This window comes from Acanthopagrus latus, chromosome 2 (genome assembly GCF_904848185.1).
Source record: "Acanthopagrus latus isolate v.2019 chromosome 2, fAcaLat1.1, whole genome shotgun sequence".
Lineage (NCBI taxonomy): Eukaryota > Metazoa > Chordata > Actinopteri > Spariformes > Sparidae > Acanthopagrus > Acanthopagrus latus.
This window is the reverse complement of record NC_051040.1, coordinates 29,271,710-29,285,908: the sequence shown is the minus strand read 5'-3', so window position 1 is coordinate 29,285,908 and position 14,199 is coordinate 29,271,710. Positions and strand designations below refer to the sequence as shown.

The 14,199-nt window shown below is 41.0% G+C and overlaps 1 protein-coding gene across 4 annotated transcripts in view; it reads left to right on the top strand.

Moving 5' to 3' along the window:
* Positions 1–14,199, top strand: part of bcas3 (BCAS3 microtubule associated cell migration factor) — a 345,864-nt gene that overhangs the window by 56,357 nt on the left and 275,308 nt on the right. For all 4 annotated transcript variants that reach the window (XM_037120193.1, XM_037120185.1, XM_037120201.1 and 1 more), the window contains exons 14-15: positions 7,467–7,600; positions 12,209–12,548. In XM_037120193.1, coding sequence (XP_036976088.1) covers positions 7,467–7,600; positions 12,209–12,548 — 474 coding nt within the window. The remainder of the gene's footprint in view (positions 1–7,466; positions 7,601–12,208; positions 12,549–14,199) is intronic.

Sequence of the window (14,199 nt, the reverse complement as noted above, 5' to 3'; positions counted from 1 at the left end):
AGTTACATGGCTGTCATGACTGGTAGATCATTCACCCACTCAGTTTGCACACATGTCCACATGAAGATTACATTGCTGTTTGTGACTCATGACTTTGAGCATATTCGCCAGATGGTCCATGAGATAGTTAATTTGACTGAGAACAACAAGCTATTGTGTTTGCCTGTGCTATGGTTAAGAAATCTTGATTTGCACATCAGAAAATTAAGATATTAAGCAAAAGCCTAAATTTGAATCAACCGAACCTTCTCATGCATCCACACATAGCTCCTTTCAAGTTGTTTTTCTTTTCTATATATAGACAATCAGAGCACTGTAAGATCTTACCTATGACCAGCAGCTGTGAATGTTTTAAGGGATTTCATTAATTAACACGGATGAAACAGAAGTCTAAGAAGTTTAAGAGAGTCTGTGTAAATGCAAGGAGCTTACCTCTCCAGCCTGAGTGTCTGCCTCTTTGCTCAGAAGGGGATTAAGTTCTGTTCACAGTCCCAGATTTTTTATCAGGCGATGGTGGACAGGAGCAATTTGTTTTGGGGCTTTTAAACATGGTATCAAAGACGCCTGGCGTTAAAGTTCTCTATAATCTGCTGTGAGAACATGTTTGTCCAACGTTTGAAAACCACAGAAAGAACACAAATGAAGAGTATTAGGACTCACTGGGAATTTGAATTAGTGGCAGTACATTGGGGTTGTGGCCTTGGTGGAGGAACTCTGGTGACGTTAACAGTGGCTTCCTTATCATTTTCACCCCCTCATGCAGCCTATTCATCCTCTGTTTTACCAATTGAACAGTACTCTGACGTTTGACAAAAAAACAAAAAAAAAACAAATAAAACCTGTCTCTCCCTTTTAAGCATTTCTAGCAGGAAGTGTGCAAATATGTAAATGCTCCATAAAAACAGACCTTAGTAGTGTGTTTTCCACGTAAGGTGACGAAAGAACAAGCCTGGAGCTCTGCCTTGAGAACAGTCACGCTTTGTGAACTTGACCGCTACGGTGCCTGCCCCTTGAGTGTTGGAACAGCATTAAAGCCAGGCGAGTCTTGCCCTGTTAAAAGCTGGTGTTCCAGCATAGTAATATTAAACTAATGGCAGCTTCTCCGCTAGGTTAGCCACACACACACCTTTTTTCATATCTATTAATATCTAAGTGCTCACAGGTGGTCTGCCTGTGAAGCGCAAAGAAAAACACAACCCTTGGTTTAAGCCTGTTGTACATCAAATGAACCCTAAGCACCTTTTCCCCTTCTTACCCTCTGTTGTTTTCTCTGTTTTTCTTTGCAGCCTTTGCCCCCATTTCATCTACCCCATTCCTTTTGATCCTCCTTCCCTGACTGTGTCCTTCTCCTCTGTAAAATGAAGTATGGGTTAGAGGGGATGTAAGATGATTGTTGTTGAGAGATTTTTGTTAAACAGAGAGAGGTAGTAACCGATTGAGTCAATAATTAGTCAGCAAAATTCCATTTTCACTACCAAGTTTCAAGACACACTACCACCTTGGTGTATTCAGAAGTGTGGCCTGTTGAATTTGTAACCACATCCAAAAGTGATGTCACCAGGGCCCACATATGAGTTTCACCTGCACCTGGTGAGAAGTTAAACCAATGAAAGTCAACAAAGCAAGATTGTCAGAGGGTGTTACGTTACTCTGTAAGGTCATTGAATCCCCCAGAATTATCTCTTCAGTAGGACTGGTGCATTGCCCGTAGGAAGTATGTATTCCTATAGAAAACTGGGCGGTTAAGTAGCTTTTTCATGGATGGCCAAATGAGGCTGTGATTGAAGGTGAGACATCAGGGATATTTAGGCTTTTTGTGAATTTTGATATTCCAGGGTATAATTGGCCATTTTTGACTGTTTTTGATTTTACCATTATATTTAACCTGAGAAATGATTTATCTTGCCTTGCTTGGTGTCATTATTTTCAGCTCAGCCTCACGTGTGTGTCTATACATTGGCCATTTTTGACTATTTTTGATTTTACCATTATATTTCATCTGAAAAATGATTTACCCTGCCTTGCTTGGTGTCATTATTTTCAGCACAACCTCACATGTGTGACTGTACAGTTATTTTTACATTTTGACATACTGTATTAACACAACAGACCTATGCCTGTTCAACATTCAGCTCTCTCCTCATTGTTTTGACTTATTAAACGAAAAAAAAAGAACACGACACAGTAAACACACTACACCAAACACTACATACCTGATCATAGCTTATCAGGAAGTCCCCAGTTGATTTAAAAGCATGTTACTAACACTCTTTTTAGCCAAAATTGTCACAGTTGCTGCTTAGTGTTAGCTTGCACTCTGTCAGTAATAGGTGCCAGAACTTCACTTTCCAAAAAGTCCAAAGATGGACACATAATAACAAAATAAATCATTTTTTTATTCACAAGCCAGAGCCTATTTGCATAGGCTTTGATACTGTTTCTTTTGGTTTGGATCCTCATCAATTTATTTGCGTAGTACAGAGATGGAGAGCAATCGGGCAAGAAACAGAAGCAGTCAGAAGATCAGAGAGGTTGTCAACAGATTCCTGCTAAGTCAAATCTTTTCAGAAGAGACAAAGATGGCCCATAAGAAAATTATACCCAAACTATCAGTTATAAACATCCATCATAGATTAAAGGCTGACTCTTCTGGTTTAGCATTGGCCTAAATTACTTGTGGTGTTGACATGAACACAGTTTTCCTGTGCAATGAGGGATTGTTACCAACTTGCAACCATTTTTGTTCTCACCTTGAACTAAAGGGTTTAGATAATCTGACTAAACCGTTCATGCTTTTTACCCCATACGAATTTCTTGTGGCAACATTGCTGAGTTTCAAAATTTTCTTAGAAGTTCCTTTTGAGTGAAACCTATCATAACTAATGAAAATGATAACTTTAAGTATGGCCCAAACTGTTAGAAACCATAATTATATTTTAAGGCATCCAAGTTATAGAAAGAAATTAATATTGACCAATATGTTGTGAACCAGATTGTTAAAACTCACATATTTTTTAATTGAATTTTTGAATTTACCTTAATTGAATAAATTCAGTTAGGTGCTTGCTAGTCTAGAAAACTGTCTGACACAACATTTAAACTAAGTTATACTTTAACTTATAATTATAAAACTTCTATAATAATAACACATGCAAACTTGGATAGACTCTAATTAAATTCTTGGCCAAAAATAAAACCAGGTGTTTGTGTTGATAATTTCTAAAATAAATATGTAATTAGTCTGACTGTAGCCTCTCTCTCATATTAGAGGTGGTTGACTTTGGCTTGACCTCGTTAGCAGTTGACTAACCCTAATGCCTACCCTGCTGCCCAGCGGAAATAAAACTGCTCATATATTACTGTGGTGCTGTGGTGGTGAGAGGATTAGTAGGGCGCTCTCCTCCCTCCTACAATTAGCACTGCAGCGAGTAGCCCTTGCAGTGGTTAAGAAGAGAACATGTACCTATTAATCTCTCACTTTACCTATGTAATCCTAAGAAAGCTTCATAGTTTGAAGACCAAACTCTTGGCACTTTTTTGAGGAAAGTACATTTCTTGGCTTTAACTGTAGAAGATAACTGATGTAGGTGGATTGTCAGGTAGTAAAGGTTGAAATGGGGTGGATGCATGGAGGGAGGATTGTGAGAAGATAATCATCCTTAAGGGTTCCTACATAGTCAAAATACCAATACGAACCCTAACATATTTGCTGTGCATACAGAATGCATAGGAATCTGTATTGTATATGCCCAACATATGTGCAAGTACATACAGACACACAAAGAGTCCCCTCCCTCCCCCAAAATTGGCAGCCCTGAAGACAAAACCTCGTCTTACGATGGATAGTCTTTCATTTGTGTGTTGGGCTCATTTGCTCTGAAGTTTATGCATCCTGGTAACAGTAAAGCTATCGGAGTCCCCCAAGTACTCCATCTTGTAAGCTTTATGCCTTCCACATGGTTATAATTTGAGATTTTCCCGATTTTCAAAGCTTTTCTTGAGCCTAGTGTTGTTAATTAAAAAGTGGACTAGTTTTGTTGTGGCCTTTTGTGTTGCCAAGTAGGGAAATCACCGCCCTTTTTGTTGCTCTCCCCATTTCTTTCTTTGCTTTCTCCTCTCTCTTTCTCTCTCTTTCTGTCTCTCTCTCTCTCCCCCACTCCCTCATCCCATCTGCCTTTGTCAAGAATAAAGCTAGCCCCACCACTTTGTAAATGAAACATCCTCCTACTATTAATGGGAATGAGCAGATGTTTTCTGTTTGGATGGTCAGAGATGGGACAGTAAAGCCTGCAGCAAAACAAAACAAAAAGGTTTTTTTTTTTTTTTTTTCTTCGGGGGGGGGGGGGGGGGGGGCGGGGCGGGGGGAAGAAAGCAAAAGCAGATATTTATGGAAATGATTATATCACTTCCCTCATGTCCCATACGGACGCATGTCTCGCACACATGGCAAATTAGAGGTCATCCCTTCCAGTTAAGCGCATGTCTAAGTGCGTGTGCCAGCGATTTCGGTACTAAAACATCGTAAATAACACTGTAACCTCTGGGACGAGGTGTTATAAATAGGACGTGTCAAACCCTGCTCCGGCCAGTCTCTGGTTTCCCCGAAACCCTCTCTTTTCACCCGCCGAGCGGCTCAGCTACTTTTTAATTTGGCCTTCCCGCGGGCTAACCGACTGACGCCTCACGGCGAGGGCCTCTGTATTTCAACAAGGCCACAAAACCCCCAGTCTTCGGGCACTTGTATTCACAAAGCTCTCCAGCCTTTCTGAGCTGTTACTTTTTTGGAGCCCAGACTCTACCATCAGCAGAAGAGAAAAGACGGCCCTGGCCAGAACACTGCGGCCAAGTCTCATCTGTCAGAAACCCAAGGGCCAGACTCTCCAGCCACTGGATGGGCGGGGCCCGACCAAAACAGAGAGAGCAGGACGAAAGAAAGAAAGAGTGGAGTGTGGGGGAGAGAGGGTTCGAGAGAGAGGAAGCTCCCAGATAAACAGACCGCAGCGCCTCAACTCCTAATCACCCTGCGCTTCCGTTTCCAGACTCTATAATTAGAAGGGCCCCGTCCCTTTTTTCTCTGTATTCCCAGTTGACGCAAATGCTTCTTGTGGCTTGGCACCTCATTTGGGGCGTGGGTTTTCAAGAGTTTACAGGCCCTGGGCCTTAGCTCTATGGCTTTCTGGTCGCTCTGATACTGCATGAATAGCTAACCACTGTCTTAATGCACACTTCACTTGGCTTCCCTTCCTCCATCTCTGATAATCTGTATGACCCCATCACCCATTCATTCTGTACCTCCCTCATTCCACCTCTTCTTCACCATCTTTATATTTAACTGTTCGTCAGTCATACACAAATTGTAAAAAAAGAGAGGAAACCTTTCAACTCTGAATTAATGTGCAAAATTTTTTAGCACACTTGGCTTTTTTTCCCCAGAGAGGGAGTGTTTTCCATCTCCCTCGCACGTGTTGCTGAATCCTTTTAATCTCATGCCATTATAGCCTCCTCTTTTCACATTTGACATGCCACCCAATAAAGCCTGGCCACTAATTAAAACCTACTGCAGCCTCCACATAAAAGATTCCATGGGGAAAAACTCTGAGGAAAATTACTAATTACTTTAATATCATTTATGTCTGGGAGTTGTCAAAAAGGCAGAGGTTTGGACATTTTTTTTTTGAATCTTACACTGTATCAGTGATGATTTTCCAACATTTTGAGTTACTACCCAGTCTATGGGTTTCTATGTGACATCTCAAAAGGCTTCTGGGGATGGGTTTTGGGTTGCGCTTGAAAAGCAGTGCAGCTTTTTTCTCAACCAAGCCAGTTTAGATCTGGGTTTGTTCTGGTGTGGTTTGTTGAGCATGTTGTTTATGGTGAGAGCCTATACTTTCTGGAGTTTGACGAGCTTCAAATAAAACAGGACCAAATGAATGGGCCTGTCAGTGGGGGTTACACTTGTGCTGAGCTGTGGTTCAGTGTTTTGGTGAATCTCACTGTGCACACGCACACCCATGGCCATATACTGATGTATGAATGCATTGATTCTTTCTTTTACAGACTCTCATCATCTTGTCTGTCATTGAAGTAGCACACGACTCGAGCCCTGCTTTTAACCAGACCAAGCTATCATGCGAGAGAAGGCTACATTTTATGACAACGACAAACGATAGCTGGCTTTGTTTTAATGGGCTGGTTTGTTTGTTTTAAAGGCACAGTAATTCTGTCATGCTGTCTAGCATGTGTCCTGCACAGTTGGTAGTGGTGGCTGTCTTCGTGTGAGCTGCTGGAGTGAAATACAGTGTAAATATTTGGGTTGGCCTGACTTTGCATCAGTGTACCAGTAGAAGTCAGTGGAAGTTTCTAAACACTCTAGCATAATTTGTAGTGTATCTTTGGTCAACTTTCACAGGAATATAAATGTACAGTATTTTGCCTTTTCTTAACTCTGCAAAATATGAGAAATTAAAATGTATCTTCTTCAAGACTTAGAACCACATTGGAAGATGGACAGGTAACTCACATATCACTGACAGTTTTTACTTTTTTTTATAAATCATAAAATGGATCCAGTGACGGTGTAATCCAAGTATCCATAAACCAAAAGATCCTAAATTATTGTTTGAAATTGTTTACACTCGTTTAAAGCTGAAATAGTCAGTGTAGCTGCTAAACTGAATGTGTAAAAGTGCACATCCTGTTTGAGGTGTGAGGCAATTTCTGACAATGTCTGACAAGTCATCTGCTTGGTGTGTAGGGGTGTTAAGGCTTAAGGCAAGACAAAGAAGCTGGTATTTGAAGACAGTATATGAAGTGTTAAATGTATAAAAACTTTTTTTACTAATGTCAATTTGCTCCCGTCATTTAATATATCACTTCCATCAAGTTCTGGGACTCAAAATATTCTGAGAGGCAACTGAAGCCTGACTTTTAGTCGCTGAAATGAGTCAAGTTGTAAAAGCACCTGGTCCTACATTCCTCATAATCTAACTCAAAAGCGTCTTTCATCAGAACCTCACCATCTGATAAATGGCCTCATCTTTCAAACTCCACTAACCCAGTTTGTATCATGGGCTTTCTGTTGTGAATTTGCAGTTTTCCAGGCCCCGTTTGGGTTGACCCTGATGTCAGGGTCACTGTTTAAAATGACATCCATATTTGCTATACATTTTGTTGTCTTATTTAACGACCTAGCATATGGATAAATCTACCAGATACCAAAAGAAAATCCTGATTTTTTTACAGATTCATTACTAGAAATTGAGACCAGCAAGCAGAGGAAGAATAAAATGATTTTCAGAATTAAGCACTATTAACAAATACTCTATTAAGCAGATGATGAAGCAAACAACACATGCACATGAACCATAGCTAAATAAAACGAACAAAAAAAAATGTGTTGGGAGTGATTGGCAATATGGTGGGGTGGATTCCTAATGCTGATGACTGTGTGTGTGTGTTTATTGTAGGAATGCTGTTGGTGACTGCAGACACTCTGGGCCACGATTTTCACGTCTTCCAGATTCTCACCCACCCATGGGCCTCCTCGCAGAGCGCCGTTCATCATCTCTACACTCTGCATCGTGGGGAAACTGAGGCCAAGGTGTGAGACACATACATGCACACACTCTAAAATCATCAGTGACTCTAATCTGTAATGAGCATTTAAAGTTGACATTAGGGAAATGGTTCTAAGTACTAGAAAACATAACAATCAGAGAGCATGGACAAGCAGTCAAATGGCTTAGACCTGGATCAAACCAGAACCTCTCTGGTCTAGTTAGTTGTTAATTAACATTATTATGGTGTCCCTTTTCCTCTCCCACAGCCACTTCATACTCACACACTACTAAATGGTTTTCCGACATCTAATTAAATCAAGCATGTTTAAGTAGGCATGGAGCAAGTAGGTTTATCTGAAGAAGGCTTTATCCCCAAAGGGTTCCTGATTTCCTATTGCACACACACGCAACACGCTTGCACACACACACACACACACACACACACACACACACACACACACACACACACACACACACACACACACACACACACACACACACACACAGGAAAAGGGACATTTAACCGTCTGTCAGTATTTTACAAATGTTATGGTTTGGCCATAGTAGTTGTTCTTAATGAAAGTACATCTTGATGAATAGGAATTAAAATAGTAGATAGAACCAGAATGTTTGATAGGAGTGGAACAATGTTATTATCTGCTTAATTTTTGGAGCTGTTCATTCCCGCTCCGTCACTCAAAGCTCCATGCCGTTCTGCTCATAATTGCTCTGGGCTGCACTCATATTTCACCTCACTTTGCGCGAAAAAAAATCTGCATTGTATTTTAATTTCAGTTTAAACTATGCCTCGGACTTATGGTGTGAGCGGTATTGGAGCTAAATTGGAGTGGGATAGAGTGGAAGAGAAGGCGACACTTGAGCTTTTGACAAAAAGACGCTTTGCACACCATCCAGAATCCTCCCACTTGCGCTCCCCACTTGCTTATGCTGCACTTCCATTTGTCTGCAATTGTGTAGACTGGGCACTGGATACAATATATCTGCATTTGGATTCATAGCTGATCTGTTTATTTATTTATGAGCTGAACAAGGACATGAAAATTTATTTGACTCTTCACCTTTCAAGTTAAAATATTCTGAGTCTCCTTTGAGTTCAGACTTTGCAGTGCAAGCTAGAAGTGCTTACTCAACAAAACTACTTCAGGCCTTGTTCGGTTCAGGATTATTGACTGGGAAAACACACTATCACACACATCATTCTCACAGCCTGTGTATAGTTAATGTATGACCAAGCAGCAGGTCTGCTGACTGGTTGCACACTGAGCCTGCTTTGATCAGGCCGGTTGTAAACACTGAAAGCTGGCCCGCGCCTAGTGCTTGGGCCAGGGGTTATCACCACACACGCGCAGACACATGCACACACACGCATAGCAGAGAGTGATAAAGTCTTCAGTTAGGTGGGTGGAGAGACGCCTTGACTCTGCCAACCAAACATGTGGCTGGCTGTCAGTGACCCGAGGCCAGGTAAACAGACCTGCAGCTGATAACAGCAGTAAGGGTCTGAAGGAGGACCAGAACATGGATGAGAGAGGAGCCATGGGGCGAATTAGAGAACACTAGTCCTTGAGGTTACAGGGGAGGCCCTGCACTGTCAGCTGTGATTGCAATGATGTAGATTTAGGTTCATCATGTCTAAAGAGACTAGGCTTCAGTTGGTGCCCAACAGGAACCTGATATCTGTAAATAAGATACCTGGCTTCCATAATCGTGGCGGTGGAAAATATACATCTGACCAGTGATTACTGTGGCATTAAAAGTATGATGACTGCAGATACATTTAACTTTAAAATGACACTAACATGACACTGTGAGGTAAAGTGAGGTGAGTGACACTTGATGTAACATGACATACACACACACACACACACACACACGTACATACATAACTTTTTTAAAGAGAAAAACATGTCCGATCAGTCCATTCCTTAATAAATTCTAATTTATCAGTTAGAAGCTGAATACCCAGGCATTTGATATTGATTGTTCAGTACATTAGTAAAACAGAAGAAAAAAGTTTAAGTGAACTGTCATTGCCATCCTCTTTGTATTCCTTTTCTAATGCTGAGACACTTGAGTTCTCTACATGTGTATGTTTGTCTTCTGTCTTTAGTCTTTAGTCAACTGTCCGTCTTTGTCACATCCTTGTCAATCAGTGTTCATCTCTGGTGAACATAGTTTCCAAGTCTCTTGAACAGTTTTGCTGATTAAAAAAAAGTCAAAAGCATTGAACATGTCTTGATGGCATCTCTCTGACTCCCGGGAATGTCATCAAGTACTCTGTGTACTAGGACAGGAGAGAAAGCTTTCCACCCTCTCTGGAATGTGCTGTCTCCACAGTTGCACTTGCATGTGACTCAATACAGTCACATTCCACCTTTTTAAGATAACGTTTGACAGCTGTTTGATATCTGCATAGTTGTCACACTATGATTGTACAATCACAGCAACCTTTCAGGTAATCCACTGCCTGATAAAATGGATTTGACAGTCAAGTCCAGGCACCCATTTACAGTTGGAGCTCTGACAGGTCTATTACGACCAATTACAACACAGACAAAGTAGCCCTTTCTAATCTCCAAGCCGTCCCTAATCAGCCCGAGCAGAGGTCAGGCCTCCTCTTTCACTCATTTTTGTGAAGAAAAGTTACTGTCTGGTATGCAGAGGATGCCCCATTAACTGTCATTGCTGGGGACAATTACCAAGTCTGACCTGGCAGAAGATTAGAGAGGCCTGCAGGTACAGAGCTGTCTCACTGATCGGCTGACTTGCATGCCGGCTAAACTTTCTCCTGGACCTTTTTCTTTCATTTTCTTCCAGTATCATTCACTTTGCCCCAGCTGCTATTTTTAATAGCATTGAATGATAGATGCTGTTTCAGCACACTATCACCTCATCAGTCACCGTTTGTCACTCCTTTGTCTATTTTCATTTTCTCTCTCCCACTCTCCTTTGCTTGTATTGTCTCTTGCAGCCTATCTGTCTGGTTTCCTGCATGTCTGACATGCTCAGAGAGATCCTATCTTCTCAAGTGTCTGCTCCCTGAGAGTCGGTCACTGTTTGAGGATGAGGACTAACAAACCATGCTATCAACTATTTTGTTTGTACCACCAAACAAGCTGATTTCTACCAGTGCTAAAAGTCATGTTTAATCCTCGTACCATGGTGGATTTGTATCAAGTACCTCGGGCTTTGTTTAACTGTGTGATAAACACTTTTATCCTAGTCACACTTATTTTAGTAGACTGGAGTTACAGTTTATTCTCACTGTGTACACTGTATTTATCTAAGGTGAGTGTTGGAGAATAAAAATAGATGTATACATTTTATTTTTTTGATGAAATGGCAATGAAGAGAAGTTGAATGGAGGGACTGAAACCAAACCTGGACCAAATATCTGGGAGTTAGCAAGCACACTGTACAGTGTGTAAGTGGTTTCCAAGTATGTTTATATTTATACTGCGAGAAGTAACTGTAGTCATGTATTTATTGGAGACTATAAGTTGAAAGCGAGCTAGTTCTTTTGGTTTTCGGTTGTGATTACCTTCAAGATGCACATTTGTTCACCATTTTTATATATCTGTCCAGTGAGAGATGTAGCTGGAGAAATTAGTTCCGGGTTGTCTGTCCGACTCATTCTTGTCAATGCGATGTCTCAGGACCACCTAAAGGGCATTCAAAGGTCAACTTCACTGTGACATCAAAGTGTTCTTTTCTGGCAGTTGTTCAATGCCATAACTCAGGAGCAGAAGGGGAGATTGTGACCATATTTCTAATTTGGTCAGATACTGAATAGGTGACACCAGCTGTTGATGCCCATCTTGAAACTGCGTTGATTGTTGAAGTCTTCTAACTTTGTGAAGGATCCACATTTCAAAGTTTGTAACTTCTTAATGTTCTAATACAGTCGGTTTTATTGGCCAAACATGAACACATACAGACAGTTTTTTGTTTCTCTCAATTAACATACACACTAATAGCTGAACAACAGTTATCCTCCAAGTGCTCTTTGGTTTTGCTTATTTTGATCTTGAGGTGATTCTAGTAGAGTTTTTTATAAGAGCATTTTTTTTAAATGCACGTACCTATGCATGTTTCTACATTTCAGCTTTAAACATCATTTGAGTTGCCTGGGTTTGGCCCTTTGTATCCGGCAACTCTACTAAGGTGACTGATTTGTCTGGCATCATGACATGAACCAGCAGTTTCTTCGTCAAAAAAAGAAATTTCCCAATAAGCACTGAGTGGGGACTAATTGATTAGCCGATCATTGCCATGGGCAGGAGTAACACCTTTGCCAAGCTGTGCACTGCAAGGAGGATTAATGGCAACAATGGCAACTGCTGTCAAGGCTGTCTAAGTCCTGTCGATATTTCCAGACACTGTAGTTTGTTTTTACTTTGCTCCACTCTTTCAGTTCTGGCAAAACCAGTAACTTGGCATGACTAGGCATTTTTGTTGACTTACAGTTACTTTCAATTCAATGGATACCTGGGTCTGATTGGTTAGGGAACATTGAATACATAAATGGGAAATACAGTGAAGTAATTTCTCCAACATCTCTGTCTCATATTCCTACCTATCCCAACTGTATGTCCCCTGCCTCATGAACTTGTCTTGTCTCTGTCCAGGTCCAGGACATGTGTTTCAGCCAGGACAGTCGCTGGGTAGCCATCAGTACCCTCCGTGGCACCACCCATGTATTTCCTGTCAACCCCTACGGTGGTGCACCTTGTGCCCGCACGCACATGTCTCCACGGGTGGTCAACCGGATGTCTCGCTTCCAAAAGAGTGCTGGCCTGGAGGAGATTGAACAGGAGCTCAACAGGGCAGCTGCATTAGGAGGAGGAGCAGGTGGAGGAGGCATAGGAGGAGGTGGCTGCATCCTGGGTGGAGGAGGTGGCGGCATCGGGGGCCGCTGTAGCCCCATACCTGGCTTGTCCAGCAGCCCCTCTGGGTCTCCGCTGCACGGTGAGATGCTGGGAGGGATGAGAAGTGAAGGGCTTACTGATGTTGTTGTCTATTTGAGTTAACATGGTTATATTATGGCATGTCACAAATTGAAATAACTCTTATGCAGTTTTGACCAAATACTTCAGGTTTTCATTCTACCTTTGATTTATTTCATGAACTGTATTCATTATTGACATAAGGTTATACTTTTGATCTGTCAGATCTCCATCAAGTGGTATTTGTTGACTTTTGGGGCTTGATATTACTGGCAATCCACTTGGCTGTCAACCATTAATGAACCTTTTGGTGCAGACATCTAAACAACATTTACAGTAGATTGCACGAAAATATATCAGTATGTATCAGATGGACTGCAATTAACCATCACTTTCATACTGATAAATCTCATGGTTTTCAGGTAAATCCAGTTAGTCATTTGATCTATGAAATTTTAGAAAATCAGAAAACTCCGACAATGTTTTGCATCTTTGCTTGATAAATGACCAGCTATCAAAATAGTTGTGGATTGTTTGGAAAAAGATTACCCTTTTGAATTTGATGACCTATAGCTGACTCAGTTTTGGCAACTGGGGGCAGAAAATGAAGTCCAGTATGCATTTTTACTTTATCTTGCTCTTTGTCTCTAGGTTGTTCATCATAGCTTTTTTTTCTCCGTTCTGAGTTGCTGCCTTACAGATGTTGATGTTGCAGAAGCTGGATTTTACAATTAAGGAAGGCCTACTGTAAAATCAAAACAACATGCATAATGAGAGGAGGCTAAAAACCTCTGTAGAGTTAAATAGTTCCAATATTCAAAGTAAAATCGTTACCTCAGACTACAGTCAAGTCCAATGTGTATGTGTGTTTGTGTGCGTGTGTTTCCAGTGAGTTGTCATCTTAGTAGCACTTTTCCAGGGACTCTGATCGGTCTGCCACAACCTTGTCTCCCTTGTTTGTCAAACACCAGTGCATGCTGCTCACACTGTCTGTGTCCACAGCTGACACAGATAAACCGTGATAAGAACACACACTTTCAGTAAGCCGCAATGCACGACCCCAGAGGTGTTACTCAGTGTAAAATATCACAGTTCTTATTAGTCATGGATTTCCAGGAATATCCCGGAGTTTTTGTAGGTGTACTACAGCCAGGGTGAGGTCAAGAACTTGATAAACACTTCAGAGAACCAAATGACTGGGAAGTGACCAATGGTCAGTTTTACATAACACAGAGGAATGTACTTCACCACATATTTTATACGCTTATTGCAGTAGAAGGTTTCTAGAATACTGGAATGGAAAAAAGTTCTTTAGTCTATCAAAATATTTTGACTATGAAGGATACAAACTTGATAGTTTTAAGGTAGGTTTAAGTCAAACTGGTCAAACATTAGGGATTTTATTGTAAAATTTATATCAGAGTTGTTAACTTGTTAGTATCTCTTGTTGTATTAGACCAATGATTCCTAAGCTTTTTTCTCTGACACGCCCTTTGATCCCTTTCAGATGAACTCAGGTACCCACTCCACCAAAATCAACCATCATGCTTGGGATGTGTTTATTATTACCTCTATGGAAGAAGTTTTAGTATTTTTCAACACAATTTTAATGTCTAAAATAAGTTGTTCTAAATAAGTTGGTGTGGTAAAGTTTGGTGTTATGCATCTGCAAG